This window comes from Rosa rugosa, chromosome 1 (genome assembly GCF_958449725.1).
Source record: "Rosa rugosa chromosome 1, drRosRugo1.1, whole genome shotgun sequence".
Lineage (NCBI taxonomy): Eukaryota > Viridiplantae > Streptophyta > Magnoliopsida > Rosales > Rosaceae > Rosa > Rosa rugosa.
Window position 1 is genome coordinate 14,271,183 of NC_084820.1, and position 25,295 is coordinate 14,296,477.

General features: G+C 40.2%; 1 protein-coding gene and 1 pseudogene across 2 annotated transcripts; one reads left to right on the forward strand and one right to left on the reverse strand.

The window, feature by feature from the left end:
• Nucleotides 1-582: 582 nt before the first annotated feature.
• LOC133708887 (methyl jasmonate esterase 1-like) lies at nucleotides 583-1,862 on the reverse strand (annotated as a pseudogene).
• A 2,005-nt stretch (nucleotides 1,863-3,867) lies between these two features.
• Nucleotides 3,868-15,654, forward strand: LOC133719904 (methyl jasmonate esterase 1-like). Of its 2 annotated transcripts, XM_062146097.1 has the most exons (4): nucleotides 3,868-4,403; nucleotides 4,493-4,621; nucleotides 14,955-15,080; nucleotides 15,215-15,654. In XM_062146097.1, the coding sequence occupies exons 1-4, from the start codon at nucleotides 3,915-3,917 to the stop codon at nucleotides 15,485-15,487; spliced, it is 1,017 nt and encodes a 338-aa protein (XP_062002081.1). In that variant the 5' UTR covers nucleotides 3,868-3,914; the 3' UTR covers nucleotides 15,488-15,654. The 2 variants fall into 2 exon arrangements, with proteins under 2 accessions (XP_062002081.1, XP_062002087.1); XM_062146103.1 differs by lacking the exons at nucleotides 14,955-15,080; nucleotides 15,215-15,654 and adding an exon at nucleotides 8,798-9,254 and having other exon boundaries at nucleotides 3,871-4,403.
• Nucleotides 15,655-25,295: the final 9,641 nt, after the last annotated feature.

The window sequence follows — 25,295 nt, forward strand, 5'->3', positions numbered from 1 at the left end:
TTTTGTTTCGTGGGTCATCAGTTTTTTACAATCAGCCAAATTATCGTTTCTAGTTAATGGGTGATCATTTGGTTACTTTTCTTGTGGTAGAGGAGTTCGTCAGGGGGCCCTCTCTCTCCTTTGCTTTTCTGTTTGACAGAGGAAGCCTTAGAGTTGCCAACTTATACAGTTATACCAATGCCATGCTCCGTGGCCAGAACCATGAACCAGAACAAAATGATGCATTGGTCTTGTGTTACTTTTATACTCAGAGGAATCCAAGTCTATTATTTCTTCCTCACCAGTTTTCAATGGTTAATCAAAGAAAGATAGATTAATGTTGATTATTGAATTAACTGCTGATGTGATCGATGATGAAGGCAATAGTAACTTATTCAAAAAAAAAAAAAAGTCAGCCTTGGAGATTAGCAGCCGCCTAGCCGCCTAGGTAGCAAAGTCATCTTCTTCAATCTTCAACTCTTACTAGTAAAATTGAGGACAAGGACTGGGGACCAACAGTCCAACACTTTCATAGCTTGACGTAACTCCACAACCATGGTGATGAGCTTGTTAGGCTTCTAGCTAGTAAATAATTATCAGGTACTCATGATCTATTTATGAATATTTCTCAGCAATCTTGAGGAGGTTGGAGAACAGCTCCAGTGGTCTAGAGAACATGACCATGTGATCGGAACCATTTATCACTTTTACTTCATTTGGTGGGTTCTCCCTGATCATCCACATTTGTATTTCCTCCTCTATTGTAAGGTCTTGGTCGCACACGATGAACACTCTTGGAACCAATCCGTATTTCTCGTCGGTGAGTTTTATATCTTCATTAAATGTTGGGGAAGGTCTCAGCAATGACATTATGACAATGCTAGTGTTAGATCCTGTTCATTGATTCATCAACAACCAAAGAAGATCAAAATTAAACAGGAAATGTATTAGCTGACCAATTGAAAATTCCACCTGGATCATGGTGGATATATACTGGGTAGTAATTTCTTTTTCAGCCATGTTTTAAGAAAATGTGATGAAAAATACTTGGTTACTTGCATGCAAGGAAGCATTCTTCCTTGTTTTAAAATCCAGAAATTACACATATCCAACTGAAATTTTAAATTTTAAATCGACTAGTGAAGATGAATAACTCCAATTGTAATCAAAACAATTTTTAACATTTTAAGGTTACCTCTGCTGGCGATAGCTGGTACGATGACATTTGCTTAGCATCCCATCTTTCCTTAAGCTCTGTAGTTTACAAAGATATGGTCTCTGTAAATATTCACCCTTAATATACGAAAAATAAAGTGTATGCGTTTGTGATTGTGGAAGTCATTACCTTATCATGTATAGTCAAGTAACTAAGATCAGGACCTGGCATCACAGCAGTGGCATATACAGCAGCAGCAATTTTCTCAGGGAACCTATCCATGGCAATTGATATCACCCAAGCTGTGGCCAACCAGGATAACCCTCTCCTTTGGTGTAAGAAACCCCAGAAAACTGATCAATGGCTCAACGTACTCGGAGAACAAATGAACTTGCTCTACCTGGATCTGGTTGATCCCAGATGCTGCAAGGTCTAGTGTTGTAACATTGTGACCTGTGGAGGTCAATAGAGTTGCCAACTTATACCAACACCACGCTCCGTGACCGGCTCAATGAACCAGCACAAAATGCTTCTTCCCAAAGAGAATTTGGTCTGGATGGTGATCAGCTGTAAGACTATTGCTACAGATTCTCGCCAAGCAAAGAAGCACAAGAAATGGCAAAGCAAAATGCTTCACTCTCATATTTTTCATTTTCATCACAATCTTTCCTAAGCCTGCATTTTCTCTGGTCTTGCTTTCATACTTGGAGGAAATCAAATCCTTCATTTCTTCCTCACCAATTTTCTTAGTTACGACTAATCTTTGATAGGGTTTTGAATTCTTGAATTTGGGTGGTCCTCATCAGTACCCGTACGTGTACGCTGGCAAGTTCAGTAACAGAGGTAACGGCAATATGTACCAATCATCGGTCGGGCAAAGAATCTCAGGTACCAAAGTGATATTTTTTGAAGTTCAGGTACCAAAAGTTATAAGGAAGAAAAGTTCAGGTACCGACGGACCATTTTCCCTATAAAGTACTTACATATCTTTTGGTCTAATATTAAATTTACCATGTTCACAACACAATTATTGTCAGAATTGTAAAATGGTTGATTATCTTGTAAAATGATGCAGTTTTTGAAGTAATTACTACAAATAGAACAAAAGTGAGCACTTTTACATCAATTGTTGGGGGTCGTGGTAAAAATGTGTAGTCATTGTAGTAATCATTTCATTAATGATAAAAACATAAAGATTTACCATTGTGACAACAAATTTGTTATCACACTTGTTAAATTATCCATAAACTAGTACATTAGTTTAGGTGGAGTAATTACTACAAATAGAACAAAAATTACCGCTTTTACATCAATTGACATGGATTATGGTAAAATGCATGGTCATTGAAGTGATAATTTCATTAATGATAAAAACATGAAGATTTACCACTCTGACAATAAATTTGTTGTCACACTTGTTAAATTATCCATAAACTACTAAAACTAGTACATAGGTTGTAGGTGGAGTAATTACTACAAGGGTAAAATCCTCAAATGGTACCCAAACAATTACGAAATGCACTTTTTGGTACCTACAAATTTTCAGAAAGTATCGTTTTTATATCAATTGGTACCAAAAAGTATCGTTTTTATATCAATTGTTGTAGTTTGTGGTAAATTACGTGGACTGAAAGTAATTATAACTTCAACAACGGAAATTACACAATATATTACTTTAATTACGCAAGGGAGAACTTCATTACACCAATGAGGACATACGTGGTTTTGGTCAAAATATAATGGTTAATTTACCTATATGATAACACATTGTAGTAACATTTGTAATTTAGTTCAAAAAGCAGCAATAACAAGTTGTATGTGAAGTAGTTACAACTTCTATAACAAAGATTAAAAGGCCTCTTTTCATATAGAAGCGAAATCATGACTTAGCCGTCTCTGCAGCTAGGGTTTCTCGGTGCACCCTCACATCGATCAAATTTCCAAAACTTCATCTGTTTTCATCTGATCTCTCTCCTCATTCGATGGCCGGTCTTGGGAATGATTATGTGGCAGCGTTGCGGCAGGCGGACTTGACTCTTGTGGCCCTCGGGGATGCAGGGGCGGCAGCGTTTCAGGATAACCATTGGTACATGGTGGGAAGATTGTTGGCACCGAAAGCGGGCTTTCCAGGTTTCAAGGGTACCATCTCCAAGATCTGGCATCTCAGATCAGGCCTTACCATTCAAGATGCAGGTGAGCGATTCGTGTTTCAATTTGAGAATGAGTCTGTGCGCAATCGAATTCTGCATGGGGGTCCTTGGTTATATCGCAACACGATACTTGTTGTGGGGGAATATGATATCATATTCCCCCACAACAAGTATACCAATATGCGATCAATTGGTTTCAAATCATGATGAGGTTTGACGTAGTACTCATGATCGTCTTCTGATTATAGCTATGGCATTTTTGAAGAAGAGTTCCAGACAAGCCACCCAGACAAACGAAGAAGAAAAAGAAGAAGAAGAGTCATTGGTTTAGTGTTTTGGTCGACGTCTGGTATTCACTGTATTTTTTGTAAATATAAATTTATATTTTTAATTTAGAGATGTTGAGTTAGGGTTGAGTTAGAGTTTAACGAGATTAGTAGGCTGATAAAAGATGGTTAGGCTGAGTAGGCAACGAATGCCAAGTGTCAGAATTTTATAGGAAGACAGAGAAGGGGATAAGGAAATGGAGACAGAAGATTTGAAGCCGTGTATTTAATTTAGACTATATCTAGAGACTCGAGTATAAAACAAACACGAGGTAGAACAATTCAAGGCAAGAATAATTAGTAATGGAGCAGATTGTTATGAGGATGAGAGAGAAGCATTTTATGCTGTTTGTGTTATTTCTTTGCTTATTACCAATCTGTACCTCATCATCCCCATCTCCACCCCATTCTTACAACCCTACCCAAAACCCGGTCGCCAAGAAGCATTTCGTGCTGGTTCACGGAGCCAGTCACGGGGCATGGTGTTGGTACAAGGTGGCAACTCTGCTGAAACAGTCAGGCCACAACGTTACCACTCTGGACCTTGCAGCATCTGGAATTGACCCAACTCAGATACAACAAGTTCGTTCTTTCGCGGTTTACGTTGAACCGTTGACGAATTTCATGGAGTCTCTCCCGCCAAAGGAGAGGGTTGTTCTGGTTGGCCACAGCTTGGGTGGAGTAGCCTTATCTATTGCCATGGAGAGGTTCCCTCAGAAAATTTCTGTTGCGGTTTTTGCCACCGCTGCCATGCCTGGTCCTGATATCAGTTTGTTGACTATACTTCAAGAGGTACACACGTGCTTTAATCAATAAACCCATCATAGTGATTACTGATTAGTTTACTAACGAATAAATTTTTTTGAAAAATTAATGCACAGATTAGCAGTCATTTGGATTTTATGGACTCTCAATATAGATTTGATGATGGCGCCACGAAACCAGCAACCTCGGCACTCTTGGGGCCGAAGGTGCTAACCTCATCGTTCTACCAGCTATCGCCACCAGAGGTAAATTAATCTATCGAAAAATGTGAAAGTTGTTAGTATTAAGGTGAATGTATAACATATGCCACGTACATATTGTCACCAGTGAATAGCTGGAAAAGGAAAAATAAAGTGAGAAAGTATCTACACTAGTACATGCTATATATCTTCTCAAAAAAAAAAAAAATAGTACATGTTTAAGTATATTGGTATTGAGAGAGATTGATGAGAGAAGTGTGTATTATTATTGAGAATAGGAGCTCTATATATAGGGATTACAAAGTACTAGTTCTAATGTTACAAGGAATACCAATCCATGTAGGATTGGGAAATCTAGAACATTCTCTCCTATTGCTACTCCTAGTTTGATAAGGCACACTAAATCGATATTCCTTCAACACTCCCCCTTGTGCCGCTTCAAACTTGGTGGTGACGCTTCATCCGTTGCCTCGTTAAAAACCTTGCCAGGTAACAAAAACCCTGTGGGATAAAAATAACCCTGGTCGAAGGACAAAAAGAGCACAACACGTCCTTCACTCTTCGAGATCGAACATGTAGACATCATAACTCCCCCTGATGTCGATATCTCCCCCTGATTGCTACAATCGTGGGAGTTCGGATAACTTTCTCAATCCGATGCTCTTCACATGTTTCTCGAATGTGGATTTAGATAACGACTTAGTGAATAAGTCCGCTACATTATCCTCTGATCGGATTTGATTCACTTCAATCTTTCGAAGTGATTGTTGTTGCTGATTATAAAAGAACTTAGGCGATATATGCTAGGTGTTTGTCGCCTTTGATGAAACCTAACTTCATTTGTTCAATACAAGCTGTATTATCCTCATAAATGCATGTAGGTTCATCTGTGGTAGACTTCAAACCACAACTTCCTTGAATATGTTGAATCACAGACCTTAGCCATATACATTCACGAACGGCTTCATGTAGAGCAATAATCTCTGCATGATTCGAGGAAGTAGCAACAAGGGTCTGTTTCGTAGACCTCCAAGATATCGCAGTGCTTCCCATGGTAAAGACATAACCAGTTTGGGAGCGACCTTTGTGAGGGTCAGAGAGGTACCCTGCATCAGCAAAACCCATCAAGACATCATTTTCGTTTTGATGGAGGGAGATAGGAGGACGCCGGCCACCATGAGCGGCGGCGGCGCCGGCGGCAGTAACATGGCCGGCGGCCATTCCATGGACGGGGGCGTTTTGCCTTTTGGGGTCCGATCCCAATTTTCCGTCATTCCTTTTCTCTCTGTAGGGATAGAATAGGCCCATATCAATCGTACCTCTTAGGTATCGAAAGATGGTCTTTACACCAATCCAATGGCGGCGTGTTGGCGCAGAGCTGTGTCGAGCTAACAAGTTCACTGCGAATGAGATATCCGGTCTTGTGCATTGAGCTAAGTACAATAATGCGCCTATTGCACTCAAATAGGGCACTTCGGCCTCTAAGGGTTCTTCGTCCTCATCCCTTGGACGAAACGGATCTTTTCCGGGCTCAAGACTACGGCCGATCATGGGAGTACTTGCAGGCTTCGCTTTATCTTCATTAAAGCGCCTTAGGACCTTCTGAGTATATGCAGACTGATGGATCATAATCCCATCACTACGGTGCTCGAGTTCTAAACCGAGACAAAACCGTGTTTTCCCAAGATCTTTCATCTCAAATTCGGATTTCAAGTAATTAGCAGTTTCCTTTAACTCATCTAGAGTTCCAATTAGGTTCATGTCATCGACATAAACTGCTACGATTGCAAATCCGGAACTTGTTCTTTTAATGAACACGCATGGGCATATTTCATTGTTAATATATCCCTTACCAATCAAGTAGTCACTTAGACGGTTATACCACATCCGTCCAGATTGTTTTAATCCATATAGTGAGCGTTTTAATCTTATTGAAAACACGCTCCGTGGTTTAGAGCCACTTGATTTGGGTAATTGAAGTCCATCTGGAACCTTCATATATATCTCTGAATCTAGATCCCCATAGAGATATGCTGTAACCACATCCATAAGCTGCATGTCAAGTTTTTCGGAAACTACCAAACTGACAAGGTAGCGGAACGTTATAACGTCCATTACGGGAGAATATGTCTCCTCGTAGTCGATTCCAGGGCGTTGTGAGAAACCTTGCGCCACAAGGCGGGCTTTATATCTTACCACCTCATTTTTCTCATTACGCTTTCTAACAAAAACCCATTTATGGCCAACAGGCTTTACACTTGGGGGTGTCTGCGTTACAGGCCCAAATACCTGTCTCTTTGTTAGTGAATCCGATTCAACCTGGATCGCATCTTTCCATTTAGGCCAATCTGCTCTTCGTTGACATTCTTCAACAGAGCAAGGTTCGATATCATCATATTCTATAATCCCTTTCGCAATATGATATGCAAATGTATCATCAATCGCCATAGAATTTCTATCCATCATCTCATGTACACTAGTGTAATTTATGGAGATCTCTCTATTCTCTGGAGTTGGTTCTGACATTGGAGCGTCCCCCAATGATGTCTCTTGGACATAACCATAATCCGGAATATTCTCATGAGATGGATTATTTATATCGATGATTAATGGATTATTTTGTGCCAAACTCGCTTTCTTTCTTGGGCGAGAATCCATCGAACCTATGGGCCTCCCGCGCTTCCTGGCGGGAGCCGTGGGCCTAGCCATAACGTCACCATCATTGAGAGATGGGACGTTGGCGCCATGCTCATGCATTCTTGAGTTGGCGTCATGTCCTCTACTTTTAGGGACATCAATCCTTGCAGGCACGTTTGCAGCAGGTATGTGTGATCTCGTCACTTTAGCGATATCAGAAAACGCATCAGGCATCGATTCTGCTACGTTCTGAAGATCGAGGATTCTCCGCACTTCAATTTTGGACTGTGCGGTTCGGGGATCAAGATGAGACAGAGTGGGGACAGACCACGACAATTCCTGTCGTTCCTGTTGAACATTGATGTTCTTATCTCCCCCTAACGACGGGAAGACTGTCTCATCGAAGTGACAATCCGCAAATCTAGCGGTAAAGAGATCGCCTGTCAAGGGTTCTATGTAGCGGATAATCGTTGGAGAATCATAACCAACGTAAACGCCTAATCGTCGTTGAGGACCCATTTTGGTGCACTGTGGAGGCGCAATTGGCACATAAACTGCGCACCCAAATATGCGTAAGTGTGAGACATTGGGCTCATACCCAGTCACCATCTGGGACGCAGAAAAGGGTTGAGTGGCAGTAGGCCTCAGACGAATAAGCATAGCTGCATGCAATATTGCATAGCCCCAAGCAGAAATAGGGAGATTGGTGCGCATCACCAATGCTCGAGCAACCATTTGTAGTCGTTTAATGGTGGCTTCTGCGAGACCATTTTGGGTATGAACATGAGGAACAGGATGTTCAACATCAATCCCAATGGACATGCAATAACCATCAAAAGTCTTTGATGTAAACTCTCCAGCATTGTCTAATCTTATAGACCTAATAGGATGATCAGGGTGGTGAGCCTTAACTTAATTATTTGTGCTAGGAGTTTAGCAAATGCAGCGTTCCTTGTGGACAATAGCATGACATGTGACCAGCGTGTCGATGCATCAACCAATACCATAAAATATCGAAATGGTCCGCATGATGGTTGAATAGGTCCACAAATATCACCTTGGATTCTTTGCAAGAATGGTATATTTTCTTTGGTGTCCTTTGCATAGGATGGTCTCGATCCTAACTTTTCTAAAGAGCAGGCTTTGCAGAACGAATGATGGGCTTTAGAAACAACCAATGAGGAGTTTGGTTGAGCCATGAAGTCACAATGGACTTTAGAAGTAGAAATTCGAGTCAGAGGAGCAGAGGGGGCGTCAAAGCCACCCTTGAGCCGCAAGGGGATGGCGGCGCCGGCTAGTGGTGGCCGGACTTGAAAGGGGAAGGCGCCGTGAGGCGCAGGTGTAATCCCTATATATTGAGAATAGGAGCTCTATATATAGGGATTACAAAGTACTAGTTCTAATGTTACAAGGAATACCAATCCATGTAGGATTGGGAAATCTAGAACATTCTCTCCTATTGCTACTCCTAGTTTGATAAGGCACACTAAATCGATATTCCTTCAACAGTACATGCTATATATAGTATTGTTAACATTTTCATTTTTACTTGGTTGGGTGGTGATGTATTTTATACACGGACAGGATTTAACACTAGCGGTCACACTGGTGAGATTTGCCCCTCTTATTACAGAAGAACTGAAATTCACAGAGCATAGATATGGATCGGTTCGTAAAGTATACATTTTGTGCGACCAAGACCATGCAATAAAGGTGGATCTTGCAATGTTGATGATCAACAAAAATCCTCCGGATGAAGTCAAAGTGATAAATGGTTCTGATCACATGGTCATGTTCTCCAGACCACTCGAGCTTTTCTCCAACCTCCTACAAATTGCTGAGAAGTACTCCTAAAGGCTAGGAGAAAAAAGAAAAAGGAAGAAAAAAAAAAAAACACATGAGAATTATCATGTAACTGAACAACATTTCTGGTGCACAGCATGCATGTAAAAAATATTTATTATTCACAACCATAAAAAGCTTAGGTGGTGAAAATTATTCTCCTTAATATCAAATATATATATATATATATGTATATTAACCGTACGCTAGCAACATGTTATTTTTCATGAGTCATATATTACTTTGTATATTCCAATTAATGAAGTTGAAACTTAAAAGTTAAAATCTTGCAGTATTGATCATCTAACTCACAAGCATATACATATACATATATACGCGCACACACAAATAAATATATACATATATATATATACAGGCCTTCCATATTTTGGATATCCTTACCTTAGCTTATGGAACAGATTTCCACATTTTGACCACTTTTTGATCGCATATTCAAATCTTAACCGTTCAGTTTTTAGGTCCTAATGTATAGATCATCTTTGCAAATTTTCAGCCAAATTGATGATCGTTAAGGCATTCAAAACTGCGATTTACAATTATGAATACGAACGGTTCTGGTTGGACAGATTTGGTTCGTTCATTGATTTAATCGAGTTCGATACCTTAACGATCATCAATTTCGCTGAAAGTGATCTATCCATTAGGACGTAAAAACTGAACGGTTAAGATGTGAATATGTGATCGAAAAGTAGCCATAATATGGAAATCCGTTCCTTAGCTAAGGTAGTAAGAAGGACTGTATATATATATATATATATATATATATATATATATATATATATATATATATATATATATATACATATGGAGTCAATATGGTTGAATGCCAAAGAATGAGGCATATCTTCTCATTCATACACGTATCAAGGTGTTGGTAGTTGAATTCATGATCATGATAAGATCTAATTCAAATTTTTAAAGGAGCTATCTATCAACTATATCATCTTCTAAAGTCAAATGCTATGAAAGCCACGAAGATAAAGGAGTTTGGCATGGTGAAAGCAATTGGGTTTGATTTTGAATAACAAATGATTTCAAAATTCAAACCGCAGTAATCTCATCTCTATCCCATATGTTTGTTTGCTCTATAAATAGAGCCTTAAACTGAAGCAGAGGGGCAGCAAAGTTACAAGAAAGGAGCAGAAAAGGCTAGAGAGTAGAAGCAGAAAAAGACTGGGGAGCAGCAAAACAAAAAGAGAGGCAACGAGAGAAGAAAAAGAGAGAGAGAGAGAGTGTAGAGGGGAAAAAACGCAGGAGCAGAGAAAGAAGAGGAAGGGAAGAAGAGAAGAATAATTCGAAGCTAAGAAAAGACCACGAGAAGCTACAAACATAGAGCAGTGGGTATAATTTCTTCTATATGCTGTCAATTATCATTTTCACTCAAGTGTTCTCTTTGTTCTACATTATATGATTACAGAAAGCTAAATAGATGATCATGTAAGACTATGAGCACTCCAAACAAGAAGTTGATGGTCTATCCTCTCTCTCCAAGAGTCCCTCGTTGCTGTCATCATCACAAATCTCACCAACGGCTTCCGGGCAAGACACAAAGTCGACATCAAGCCCTCATTCACAGCCGTGGTGTCACCTCATGCTGCACTTGCTTTCGATGCCTATACTGCGGTGCGTCCTGCGTATAGGTGGCGGAAGCAAGCTTCAAGTTCAAGGGGGTTCACCATACTTGTTTTTTATGCCTGTATCGCGGTGCGTCCTGCATATGGGTGGCAAAAATAAGTATGTCAGGTGAATGCTTGGTGGCTGCCAGTTCACGTCAAGTACGGTCCTGAAAAGTTCCCTAGTTCACAACAGTGGGGAAGCTGCTCCAAAGTGATCCCCGTGCAGGGTTTCAACGCCAAGCTACGGCTCCACCTGCATCAAAGTTATCATCAAAATGCTGCTCCTAAAAGTAAAGTGACCATGATGGTACTCTCCTCCTGGTGAAAGACTGCTGCGTCAACAAATGACTGTGCTCTTCCGACAAAGGACCGCTGCATCAGGGTATGAAAACCACACAGGCAATGACAACGACCCGAGGCAGCAAGCTTTGAACTGTAGCTCTTGTGTCATTGATATTCGTGGCAACAAACTTTGGCAACAAAATCATGTCTTCTACCAGTGATTCTGAGGCTTGCAAATGAAAAAACAACTTTTGCATTATCGTCATGAAAAGAGGCAGACGAAGCTGCATGGCTATATGAGACAAATAAATGCATGATTGTCGCTGATACTCAGTTCGCTGCCAAACAAAATTGTAACATGCAAAATTGGACGTGCACAAGCTTTTCTCCCACCACCTAAATCATGGGACAAGCGTCCATTTATCCAAGAGACAATTGGTGATTAAAGAACGGAAGAAGCAAATTGAAAGCCCACCGCTCCACCAAGAAGGAATTCTCTAGTGAAAACAAGTTGAAGAAGGGAGCACGCAGATTAGAGACAAACTCCACTACTTTCAAGTATGTTAAAATGGGAATTATGAATCTCATATTAAATATGCCACTTGATATCTACCGTGTTGGTCTTTGAGCAAGACAACAAGTCTAAGGCCAAAAGTACATGCTATGAAAGTTTGCTGGGCAATTAACACCAAAACGTGAACTTCTAAATTAATGGATTATTGATCAAATAAATATATCTATTAATTTAATAGTTTGCCAGACAATTCTCAAACACGGTTGGGCCTCCTACAAAAAAATGGAAGCAAGCCCACTCTACAAAGGTCCACACCAAATCTTCGACTCCAATCTCAAAGCTCGTCTTGATGGGTGTCCAAAGCAATTACTCACTTGAAGCAGATCACCATCGCTCCCGCGAAGTAACAAAAGTTCACTGCATAGCTCAGCATGATGAGTGTCTAAATCAAAATTGGTGAACACTCTCCCAAATTGGGTTCTCACTCAAAAAGTCTATTTGACGGGTTCAAAAAAAAAAACTATACACATCCGTCGAACATAAAAGTCGGTACAAAACCAAAAAGTCAATTCAGATGAACTACAGTGGTTTGATCCCTTCACAGGGTATGTAGGCAGTCTAGCGACCCACTAGATGCAACCGCAACTCCAAACAGAATCCCTGACTCCACCAGTCAAATTCAGCCAGTCCCAAATGAATCACTGACTCCAGTCAAATTCCCCCAGCACCAGAAAATCAAATCATTCCCAAATCATACAAAATTCAAAGGCTCTAAGCCTTTCAAATCTCTCAAACACAAATCCAAAATAAATGGGTCATCTACTCATTTAAATCCCAAAAGCCGGAACTACATGTGGTTTGATCCCGCAAAGGGTATGTAGGCAATCTAGAACCAAATCTATCTAGATGCAACCGCGTTCTAAACACAAAATCGAATCCCTGGTCCATTTAAACCAAATTCGTGCCAAACACTACTCTAATTCCAAAATCAAAAGCCTCTAATGAGTCATCCACTCATTGGAACTCTTGAACTACGAGTGGCTTGATCCCTCTCCAAGGGTACGTAGGCAACCCATTCAAATATCCGGGTGCAGCCGCAAAAACAAACAAACACACATCCCATCAATTGGTTTCTTCGTAAATGGAATCAAAGGGTGTTTCCCTGTAACAAGGGATTGTAATTAAGAGACACATTCTGTCTTGAATGGGTCGAACCCAAAATAATAAAAACTCTATTCACTAAATGAATACGAGTGAAATTATGTTGGGTGACATTTACGCTCACTGTGTGCAATTTTCTCTCAACACCAGCAAGAATAAAGGGACGCATTATTTCCATCACTGTCCAGAGAGACATTCCAATCCTCTCTCTCCTTTGTTATCTCCACCGTCATGGCTATCTACCATTTACTGAAGAACTCATGCGCTCGCTTGATTTCCATTATCGCAACTCTCTCACTTCATCACTCGCTCATTCTTACTGTGAATAGTGCTCTGTCATTCCCTATTCAATACAAACCCAACAGATTACATGGACACCCGCAAGAGAATCCGACAGATTACATAGGCAAACTCGGAGGCAAGAACCCGACCTGGAACAACAGGTTCTTCTTCAAATGTCTCATCCGATTTTGAGATTTTCCTTGTCAGGGAAACCTTGGGGATCATAACCGAGATCTACGTCGTTGGTTGCATCGATTAACTAGCTTGTCTAGTGACAGATTCATGGTTTATCACAGCTCCAGATTCGACGACAGGCCGCCTAGCACCCAACCGCCCAACAGCCCAGTCGCCCGCCTAGGCCTCCTCGGCGGACGCCCAACTCCATCCCGCCCAACCCTACCGATTTAACACTACTCGAGTCGGAGAGCTGCCGCCCAGCGCCTAGGCGGCCTGGGCGGCCGAGTTTTAGAACACTGATAAATACCCTACATCTCTATCTATTATATATCGATCACCAAGCAATACATATTCTTAGCCTAATAATTGGACGAGCAGACGAAGAGACTAAAGAAGGTTAGTACTGATTATATTACCTTCGAGATGCTGTAAAATTTAATTATATTATTACTAGCCCTTTAACATGTGCTCCGCACATGTCAATTGGCTTTTTTTTTTTATCTTTTTTAAATTAAAAAATTACAGGAATTTCTCTCCTAATTTTGTGGAGCCTTCTCCTTTTTTCTGGGATATGTATTGCAATTTTTTGAAATATGATATAGTTTATTGACTATCTTATCCACATATATAAATAATTTATTTATTAATATTTGTAGGGAAAATCTCACAAACTGTACTTGACCTATCGGCCACTAATAACTTTCGTACCATCGGCCACTAATAACTTTCGTACCTCAAGTTCAAAAAATATCAGATTGATACCTGAACTTCTGACCCCGACCCAATATCAGTACCTGGAAACAGTAAAATCGTTAACGGGGATAATTTTTGAAGGGTAAATCTGTCATTTCACTGTTCATCATCTCCAAAACTCTCCCCTCTCTCTGCAATACCAGATTTCTTCTTCTTCTTCTTCTTCTTCTTCTTCTTCATACCTCATCACCACTATCAACCAACCTTTCACTTCTTCAATAGCCACCGTCCCATCCACCACCAACTCCTCTCACCTCTCCTTTGGTCGATTTGGGTTTGTGTGTGTGAGGTATGAAGAAGATAATGAAAAATCTGGGTTTGCACATAGAGATGGAAGAGTTTTGGAGATGATGAACAGTGAAATGACAGATTTACCCTTTAAAAATTAACTCCGTTAACGATTTTACTGTTCCCAGATACTGATATTGGGTCAGGGTCAGAAGTTCAGGTACCAATCTAATATTTTTTGAACTTGAGGTACGAAAGTTATTAGTGGCTTGAAGTTCAGGTACTGTTTGTGAGTTTTTCCCATATTTGTATAATGTGATGGCATATATGGTACTTCAAAAATTTAACCATTCCCTCAAGAATTGGCTTAATTATATACGAGAAGTTAACTTCGGATACTCTAGCAAATATCTTGATCATAAGGTTCAATATTGCATGATAAGCTTTCCTCAAGTGTTCTTTCTGTTTTTTATCTTGATCTCTATCAGTAAGGTTGAAATAGGAGTTTTGTTTTGTAATTTTTCTTTTTTCATCGAAAACAAAAACAAAATAGGCACAGTAATTGAAAAAAATAAAATAGGCACTATAATCTGTGAAGGAATGTGTCTGACATACGGACATACCCTACATGGTGTCGGCTCCATTAATGATGTGTTTGGTGTACAATAATTTTATCTAATTTGTTATTTTCATTATTATCTATTAAAAATGTGATCACTGATCAGTAAGATGCATGTTAAACTCGATGCAAACAAAAACAAAAGTGAGAATTATTACCCCCGCCCAACTTGTAATCGTTGTTAATATTATCTCCAATGTAGCGATATAGCTAGTTTAAAAAGAATTACTTGTTGGAAACGTGCAGATAAACAAACGATTGAATTATATGGATTCTGAATATAGATATGATAACGGGACCAATAATTCTGCAACCTCCTTTCGCTTTGGGCCTAGGGTCTTGGCAGCAAGCTTGTACCAGCTATCTCCACAGGTAATTAGTCTTGATTATAGAGTGCCTAATTGCATTCAACACTTGATTATAGAGTGCCTAATTGCATTCAACACTTAATTTATCTAATTAGCTTTCATTTGATTGATGCATGTGAATGTATTATTGATGGACAGGATTTAACACTAGGGTTGTCATTGGTGAGATTTTCTCCTCTATACAACTACGATCTTATAAAACTCACTGAGGAGAAATATGGATCGGTTCCGAGAATATTCATCGTGGCTGGTCAAGACCATGCAATAGTTTTAGACGTGCAAAATTTCATGATCAAGAATAATCCACCAAATGAAGTGAAAGTGATCAATGGTGCCGATCACATGGTCATGCTATCTAGACCCGTGGAGCTCTTCTCCCACCTCCAGAACATTGCTGAGAAATATTCTTAAGAAGGAGCATCTTGCAAACTACCATAAGCCCATAATTTCCTAAGAAAATAAAACCATTAGCTCGGTTGGTGTCAATTCTTATATATATCCAAGAGTTTGTATACCAATTAGCAAAGTGCCATTTCAACAAAATGATAAGAGTGTGTGAAATATCATAGTGGACAATTAATGATATATCATCTTGCAAAATACCCAATCTAAATGCTATTAGGCCTATTATATACTCCAACCACAATTTGCATTTCAGCCGGCCGGTAATGCCGTAATGGTATCTTTTCTAGCTATATACACTTTGACGTTATATATAGTGTTCCTTTTCAACCAAATGAATAGAGACCTAGCTATACTCTTGACATATAGTAAACAAGTGTCGTAAACATTCCTCATGATAGTGTTTTTGCCAGAGCCACCCGGACCTTGTACATCATATTCAAAAACTATTACATTGGTATCCAGGGCCGGCCCTGTGAATTTAGAGGTCCAAAGCGAATGGAATTTCGAAGCTCAAATAAAATACCTAAATAAATTTAAAATTAAAATTTCATAGCATCACTGAAATATTACTCGTCTTGCATTTTTAAATGTAAATGTGCTAATCAAATTTTCCAATAATATATTTTTCAATAGATATTATAGCCTACCACTCAATCTCTCTTGTGACATAATAGACTGAAGGTAAGATTTGATTAATTTCAACTTACAAATTGTGCGACAAAACCTCTTATTCAAGAGTCATTCCAAGTATGAAGTACCCAAATTAAATCAATATTTTCATCGTTTTCTTTTTGAATAAATGCTTTTACCGCAAAGCACATTTTTATTCTCTTTTTTAATCTTTCTGCCGTCTTCTTCTTCTTATTTTGTTTTTTCTTTTGGGCTGGTCACGTGGGCTGCCCCCTGCAGCACCTATGTTTAACTTTTCCATTTTTCTAACTTACATTTAATTATTTTTTTAGGTTGGGCCCTGGGTTAGGTTACGTGCATGTGCTACTTGTTTCCGTTTCATCTATTCGCGTCTTTTTTCTTTTTTTTGGCTGGGCAATGTAATAATATTTTTGAGGCCCACAAAATTAGAGACTCTAGGCCTGAGTGACTAGACTCAAGACGTGGTACCTCAACATGTTTTTTTTTTCTTTCTTTCTTGAGTCACTATGGGGTCATGGGTTCGAGTCACTATAGAGGTAGGAGTGAAATCTTTTGATCATCTTTGAATGAATGAAAGAAAAATAGTAAACCCTAAACCCTAAACCTAGACAACAAAATAGTAATTCAAATCAAAGAAACAGATCTCACAAGCCATATATAATCTCCTTAATAAGCCATACATCTTTCATGAACTCTACAAACAAGATTTAGATCCAAAGCCACATATTTCATGAATTCGGAGAGTGGTATGGACTATGGAATTAAATTGCAATCAAGAAACCAAAGATGAGAATGAGAGAAACCCAGACTACTCTCTTTCTTGATCTGTTATTTTATGGTTGAACTCATTTACCCCCTCAATGACGAACACCTGTGAGATTGGAGATTGGAGATTGAAGATATCAGCGGGATTGATATGTAATCAAACTAATCACCCATTGGGCTGGCGAACTCACTGGTGGAGGCGGTGGCACCGAATTATGTTTAGAAGTCAAGTGACATAGGAGAGCACCTCAGAATTAATTTCTCTCTCCTCACCTTCATCTCTGCGTCTTAGTCTTCTTGAAAACCTAGAAAGGTGGTTGTTGTAAGTGTACTTGTGAGGTATGACTTATGAGAGGGGGAGGAAGAGCAGCTCGGAGATGAAGAGGTGCGAAACTGCTTGTGTCTTGTGAAGAAAGAGAAAGTATGCTCTTTGTGGAAATGAGATTGCAGCAAAAAAAAAAAGAGTGGATTAAAGAAAGAGACGGAATTGCCCATGGAAATAAGTCACTTGTAATGGAGTTAACACAGTTATGCACGGAGAACATGAAAATTTTGTTGAGTTTTAATGTGAAGGTATTAATTGATAATTTTCAAATTTAAGGTATGAAAATGAGGAATAAACTTTATTTCGGGTACTATTTGAAAAATTTTCTCTAAAAAATAAAACAACCTAATGGGTGCAACTTCTTATATTCAAAAGTATATATGTATACCCCTTTCAAAAAAAAAAGTATATATGTATACCAATTAGCAAAGTGGCATTTCAACAAAATGATGAGGTTTCATCTTGCAAATATGATAGCCTTATCTGTATGCTATTAGCCCTATTTATATACTCCAACCACATGATTTGGAACTCATCTGATAATGGTATTTTCATGATAATTACCTCGAATCAACCTGAACCGGCCGTTAGAAGTGACTGAACCGGCCCCATGAAGAACCCGTAGATCTCCTGCCTGGTTCGCATTCTTCCCTTCCACCTTTCACCGCCATCTTCTGTCTGAAGCTGTAACCCTACCCCAAAATTCGGGAACCGGGAAGAAACTCACCGGAACCGGCCACTAACTCCCTGAACCGGCCAGTTGAAGCTCGGAAATTCCGAGCCGGTCAGCCACTGCCAATCCCTGCACTTGCAGCACCACCGACCCCAAAACCCATAAGCCTGCAAGCCCAAAACTTCAGAAGCCTAAAAGAGAAAAGGAAATGGAGGCAGCCCAGAAGCCCACTGACGAAGCCCAATACAGAAGCCCGCTAACGTAAGCCCAGAGGCCTGCTGACGCCAGCGTCCACATCATCACATGCGTCAGCTCCGCATTGCCACGTCAGCAACGTTCTACCACGTCATCACCTTCCTGCCACATCAGCTCCGCACTGCCATGTAAGCCACCGGTCAACTCCAGTCAACACCGGTCGACGTCTTCCAGTGACTTTTCCAGCCACTTTCCGGTGACTTTTCCTGGCTGATTTCCGGTGACTTTTTCCGGCCAAATTTTCCGGCGACCTATTTCAAGGTAATTTTTACTAAACGTTCCCGTTTTTTAATTCAATTTCTCTTCTTTTTCGGGGACTTGCAAACTCCCTTCTTCTACCCCCCTTTCTTCATCATAGGGGAGACCTAATTAAGCCGAACTGTGGGGGTTCGTGCTCACTCCAAGCTTGGAGCTTGTTGAGATATCCAAACTTAGAGTTTGTAGAGAATTTATGATCGACCACTTACGTCATTGTTTTGATCTAATCCAATACCTCTTGAAATTGAATTTCTTGTAAGCGATTACTCTCAGAAATTCCTAATTTCTTGGAAGCGACTACGCTCAGAAATTTTATATGTTTTCGTGGTAACTTTTTCCGCTTCGAAACTAATCCTTTTTTCTTGTTCTCTTTCAGGATGAGTAACCTGAACAAATTGGACTTTGCTCCATTGGGAACAACTAGCTCTGAATATCACAGGTGGGTTCGTGATGTCCTCCAGCATCTCAAGGCCGATGGAATCCTAGATACGATTCTCGAGCCTAGCCAGGACGTGCTAACTGTTGAGCAAGCTCAAGCTTTGGAAGCAAATAGAGTAGCCTTAGAGGCAAATAAGGCGAAAGCCATCATCCTAATGACTCGTCATATGGATGATTCGCTCCAGTACGAGTGTATGAATGAAGAAGACCCCAGAAGGCTGTGGGTCTCACTCGAAGAAAGATTTGGCAACGTCCATGACTCCCTGCTTCCTGACCTAGAAGTGAGATGGCATAGCTTCCGCTTCTGTGATTTCAAGTCAGTTCTTGACTACAACTCGGAAGCACTTCGCATTAAATCCTTAATGGAATTCTGTGGTAAAGAGATCACAAATGCGATGTTGATTGAGAAGACTCTCTCTACCTTCCTCGTCTCTGCATTGATAGTTGCTAAGAACTATCGAATCGATGTTACTGCAGGACGGATCACAAGGTTTCATGAGCTCATTGGAGCTATAAATTTCGCTGAAAAGCATGACAACATCCTTGTGAATAACTATAATTCGAGATCCGTGGAAATAGAGCATATTCCGGAATCCAATTATAGTCGCGCCCCTAAGAGAATGCGCCAAGAGCGAAACCCTAACCTTAGGGATACTTTTGGACTTTCTGGTCCATATAATCGCTCTACTTGGGAAGGTAATCGCCAAAATAGGCGAACACGGAACCGAAGAGGTCAACGTAGAAAGAGAGAGGGAGGCAACGCCTCTGGCCATGTTGGTGGCGACACCAACACTAAGAGCCATCTAAATGACGCTTTCAAAGCGCCTCAATCAATGGAGTTTGAGCAAAGAGATGTATGTTCTCGATGTGGAGTGTCTGATCATTGGGCACACATTTGTAGAGCTCGTGAAGAAATTGTCACCGCCTACAAAGCATATTGTGAAACAAGAGAAGCTTACTATGTGGAACAAGAAGATCAAAAAGATGATCTAGAGTGAAAGGTTGAAGACTACAAATCTGGCTGGGATCAATAGATCGCCAATTCTGTTTTAAGTCTTTATTTTTCCAAGAGATGTAATAGGCAATTGCCATATATTTTTGTAGTAAATGCCAATGGTTTGGTCTTTCTTCAAAGTAGGCTCACCCAAAGTAAGTGTGATGTCTAGGAAAGTTCTGAGATTAGTGGTACTTAAGCGAGCCTTGCTCCACCGACATCTCTCTACTCACCTGGTCACATTTATTTTGAAATTACCGAAAGAAGTTAGACGACTACTATTGTTTTGCATTAGCTAGCATTTTAGATTATATTTTCTTTGGTCAAAGAGACAATGATGTAACTACGTTGGCTTATGAATAAAATTTCGAGTTCTTTTCATTATGACTCCATTTTGATTCTGATCATATGACTTTGTGACTACGATGGCTGGGCCATCAATATTAATTCAAGGACATGGAATAGCCCAAGTTCCCCTTGCCAAAAGGCACCTTGATTACTGTCGCAAAAACTCTCTACGCTTCTAGGGAAAATCGCACCTATGAGTAACCAACGAATTTCATGCGAAAACGCATGTAGAGAACGGAAATGAGTTCCTTTGCAATACCTCTAATGATTGCGAACAAAGGAGCATCTTAGAGAAGTTTATGTGTCTCTCTAGTGGTCTCTATGTCAATATTCGAGCTATTAATCCAATAAAAGTTATGAGAGAAGATCTCTAGGATTTAGACACATATTGGCTTTGTCATGACAGGATAGATCATCCTAGTCATGATATGATGATCCGTCTACAAAAGACTTCACACGGACATCCATTCTCTCGAGCGAAATGAAGCATGAATCAAAGGTTGATTCTTGGACTAAGTGTGACTGCCGCCGCTGCCTCTGACACCGCCGCCGTCCACCACCAGCCTAGGGCTGGCATAGTCCCTATCCATGACACCATGGATGGCATCCATCATGGTGATGGTGAAATCACCAACTTGCTTCAAATAGCGTTTCAGACACTCAGGCCTAACCAAAATTCTTATTGGTTGCTTCTAAAGCCTCTCGCTCGTTTTACAAAGCCCGTTCCTTAGGGAAATTAGGACTGAGACTGTCCTATGCAAAGGATATGAAAATACTTATTTTGTTCTTACATAGAACCCATGGGGATTCTAAGGACTGATTCAACCAACTTGCGGACGTTTAAATATCTCATGATGATTGGTTGACACGCAAACACGCTGGTCACGTGTTGTGCCATTGTCCACTTGTAATGCTACTTATACTACACTCCTAGCACATATCATATAACAATGGGCTCACTCCCCGAATCATCCTATTCAGTCAATTGTATTTGACTATGCTAGAGAGTTTACATCGACGACTTTCGATGGATATTGCAATGGGACTGATGTTGGACATCATATTCTCATGAATACACCCAAATGGTCTCGCGAAAATGACTACGATGGTAGTCAGGATATTGGTAATGCGCACCAACCTCCTTATATCCGCTTGGGGTGATGCAATATCGCATGCAGCTATGCTAATTTGTCTATGACCCACCGCCACTCAATCTACCTCTGCGTTACAGCTAGTGACTGGGTACAAGTATCGTACTTACGCATATTTGAGTGTGTCATTTATGTGCCAATTGCGCCGCCACAGCGCTCTATGATGGGTCCTCACAAACGAATGGGCAACTACGTTGGATTTGAGACTCCAACAATCGTCCGCCACTTCATGCCCTTGTTAGGCGATCTCCTTACCGCTAGATTTGCGGATGTCACTTTGATGAGACAGTCTTCCCATCGTTAGGGAGGAGATAAGAACACAGATGTTCAGCAGGAACGACAGGAATTGTCGTGGTCTGTCCCCACTATGTCTCATCTCGATCCCTACTAAAGTGACGAGATCACACAAATATGCTGCAAACATGCCTGCAAGGAAGGACGTCCCTACGAGAGGACGTAGCGCTACCCTACACGGAGGTAGGCATGACGCCAACGCCAAAGAGAGTGGCACTCTGGAATTACAGGCCATGGCCCCAATTAGGATGTGTGGGAGGCCCGTGGGTTCGAAGGATACTTTGGCACATTACAATCCTTTGATCATCGACACTCAAAATCCGTCTCATGAGAATCTTCCGGATTATGGTTATCGTTGGGGGACGCCTCAACGTCAGAACCTATTTCTGAGAATATAGAGCTCTATGAAAATTACACTAGTGTACATGAGACGTGGGATAGAAACTCCATCATAATTGATGATGTAGTTGCGCATTTCGTTGCACATGAGTTTGTTAAGTCAGATGATATCGAACCACGTTCCGTTGATGAATGAATGCCAACGTAGAGAGATTTGGCCTAAATGGAAATATGCGATCTAGGTTAAGTTGGATTCTCTAACGAAGAGGAAGGTTTTCGAGCCAGTGATGCCAACACCTCCTAACATAAAATCTATTGACTAATGGGTCTTCGTTAGAAAGCGTGATGAGAAAAAGAGATGGAAATCTCGCCTTATGGCGCAAGCCTTCTCACAAAACGCCCTGGAATCGACTACGATGAGACATATTCTCTCGTAATGGATGTCACTGCACTCCACTACCTTGTCAGTTTGGTAGTTTCCGAATAACTGATCATGCAGCTTACAAATGTGGTCACTACGTATCTCTATGGGGATCTAGATACGGAATATACATGGAGGTTCATGGTGAACTTCATTTACCCAAGTCAAGTGGCTCTAGACCATGGAGCGTGTTTACAAAGAGGTTGAAACGCTCACTAAAGTGACTACTTGATTGGGAAGGGATATGCCCATGCATTTCCATAACAAGTTTCAGATTCTATCACGGTTCATGTTGGACATGATCTTCATTAGAAGCCCTTAAAAAGTTAAGGGAAACCGCTGAACACTTGAAATCCGAGTTTGAGATGAAGGATTTTGGGAGAACACGATTATGTCTCGGTTTGGAACTTAAGCATCGTGTTGATAGATGCTTAGGCATTTTGACAAGGTCAAACCTTCAAGCACCCCCATGATCGTTCGTAGTCTTGATCCTGAAAAGGATCCTCTTCGTTCGAAGGATGATAATGAAGATGTGTTAGAGGCAGGAGTGCCTTACTTGAGTACAATAGGCGCATTATTGTACTTAGCTTAATGCACAAGACCAGACATCTCATTTACCATGAACTTGTTAGCTAGATATAGCTCTGCGCCAACGCGACGCCATTGGATTAGTGTACAAGATATCTTTCGATACTTGAGATGTATGATTGATATGGGCTTGTTCTATCCCTACAAAGAGATGATGGATTCGGACCCATCACACACCAGGAACGCCGCCAACACTGGCCTGCGTCCACTATCCCCATCCCAAAACGACATGTGTTTTGGAATGTTTTGCTGATGTTGGGTATCTCTCTGACCCACACAAAAGTCATTCCCAAAATGGTTAAGTGTTCACCATGGGTAAAGACAGTGATATCTTGGAGGTCTACATAAATAAACCCTAGTCGCTATATCTTTGAACAATGCAGAGATTATTGTTCTTCACAAAGTGGTTCGTGAATGTATATGGATTGGATCCATAATTACACATGTTCGAAACAATTGTGGTTTGAAGTCTACCACAAATGAGCCTACGAGCTTTTAAAATAATGTTGCTTGTTTTGAATAAAGAAGCAAAGGCTACATCAAAAGCGACAACACCAAGCATAATCAGCAACAACAGACTCTCCTGAAGATCAAAGTGAACTAGGTTCGATCTGAGGACAGTGTGGCAGACTTGCTCACTAAGTCATTGCCTAAATTCCACTTTCGAGAAACATGTTGGTAGCATCGTTTGCGGAAGTTATCCGAACTCCCATAACCGTAGTCATCAGGGGGAGATCCAGACATCAGGGGGAGATGTCTACATGTATGGTCTCGAAACGTGAAGGGTGTGTTGTGCTCTTTTTCCCCTTCGATCGAGGTTATTTTTGTCCCACTGGGTTTTTGTTACTCGGCAAGGTTTTTAATGAGGCAACGAGAGGAGCACCATGTTTGGGCGACACAAGGGGGAGTGTTCAAGTAAATCCAGAATATGTGTCTGGCCCAAACTCGAGATTACTTGCTCTAGTTGAAATAGGGTTTATATTAGAGATATTCTCGGAGAATCTTAGGAGATATTTAATCAATGTACGATTATGTTTCCATGTACAATCTCTATGCTTGTAATCCTCTATATAAAGAGGTCCCTATTATCAATGAAAGTACGATTCAATTCTCTCCCAATTCAGTTTTCCTTAAACAATTAAGGATTAAATTTTGCTTACTACCTTGTACTTTCAAAAGTTCATCAGTTCAGTCCCTACACGTACTTCTAATTTAATCAGAAAAGTCCTTGCACTCTCCAATTTCATCAAATCGATCCAATCCATCACTATTTCATCAATTTTAGCTGTTAAAATGCTGACGTGGAACCTTCTCACAAGGAAAATTTCCAAACTACCCATCGCTAGGCAGCCCGCTGACCCGTCAGTGTTGTGAATGCAGACTGGTAGTTTGGAAATTTTCCCCGAAAATTGACGAAGTGGTGACAGATTGGATCGATTTGATGAAATTGGAGAGTACAAGGACTTTTCTGATTAAATTAGAAGTGCAGAGACTGAACTGATGAACCCTTGAAAATATAGGGTAATAAGCAGAAATTAGTCCAACAATTAAATATAAGTTAGAAAAGTAAAAGTTAAACATATGTGCTGTAGGGGGCAGCCCACGTGACCAACCTAAAAGAAAAAGAAAAAAATAAGAAGAACACGGCAGAAAGATTAAAAAAGAGAATAAAAATGTGTTTTGCAGTAAAAGCATTTATTCATTAAAAAAGAAAACGATGAAAATATTGATTTAATTTGGGTATTTGGAATAACTCTTTAACAAGAGTTTTGTCGCACAATTTGTAAGTTCAGATTAACCTTTGGTCTACTATGTCACAAGAGAGATTGAGTGGTAGGCATCAAATATATTATTGAAAAATTTGATTAGGTCAGTTTGATTAGCATATTTGCATTTAAAAATGCAAGACGGGTAATATTTCAATGATGCTATGAAATTTTAATTTTAAATTTATTTAAGTATATGCTATGAAATAAATTGGAATTTGATATTTAATTTAAAAAATGCAAGACCGGTAATATTTCAATCATGTGGGACTCCCATTTAATTCTTGTCCAAAAAAAAAAAAAACATTTAATTTTCTTACACAAAACTTCATATCCCACATGGTTGGACCGACTGATGGGACCAAGGGATATGGCTGGCTTCAATAATTTGTTTAACACAGACCTTCTCAACTTCTCAAGTGTCAACTTCAGATAATAGATATAGAAGAACATAGCAGAAGATGGAGATGTAGCAGCGCGCTAATATCTTGAGTGGTACGGTTATTCATTCGTTCCTATCAACTTCATCATGATTTGCAAGTATCAAC

Bases quoted from the DNA above. Each gene is read 5' to 3' on its own strand.
- LOC133719904 (XM_062146097.1), top strand. From the start codon at position 3,915: ATGGAGCAGATTGTTATGAGGATGAGAGAGAAGCATTTTATGCTGTTT. The intron at 4,404-4,492 runs GTACACACGTGC...ATTAATGCACAG, and splicing joins TGTTGACTATACTTCAAGAG to ATTAGCAGTCATTTGGATTT. The intron at 15,081-15,214 runs GTAATTAGTCTT...ATTGATGGACAG, and splicing joins TGTACCAGCTATCTCCACAG to GATTTAACACTAGGGTTGTC.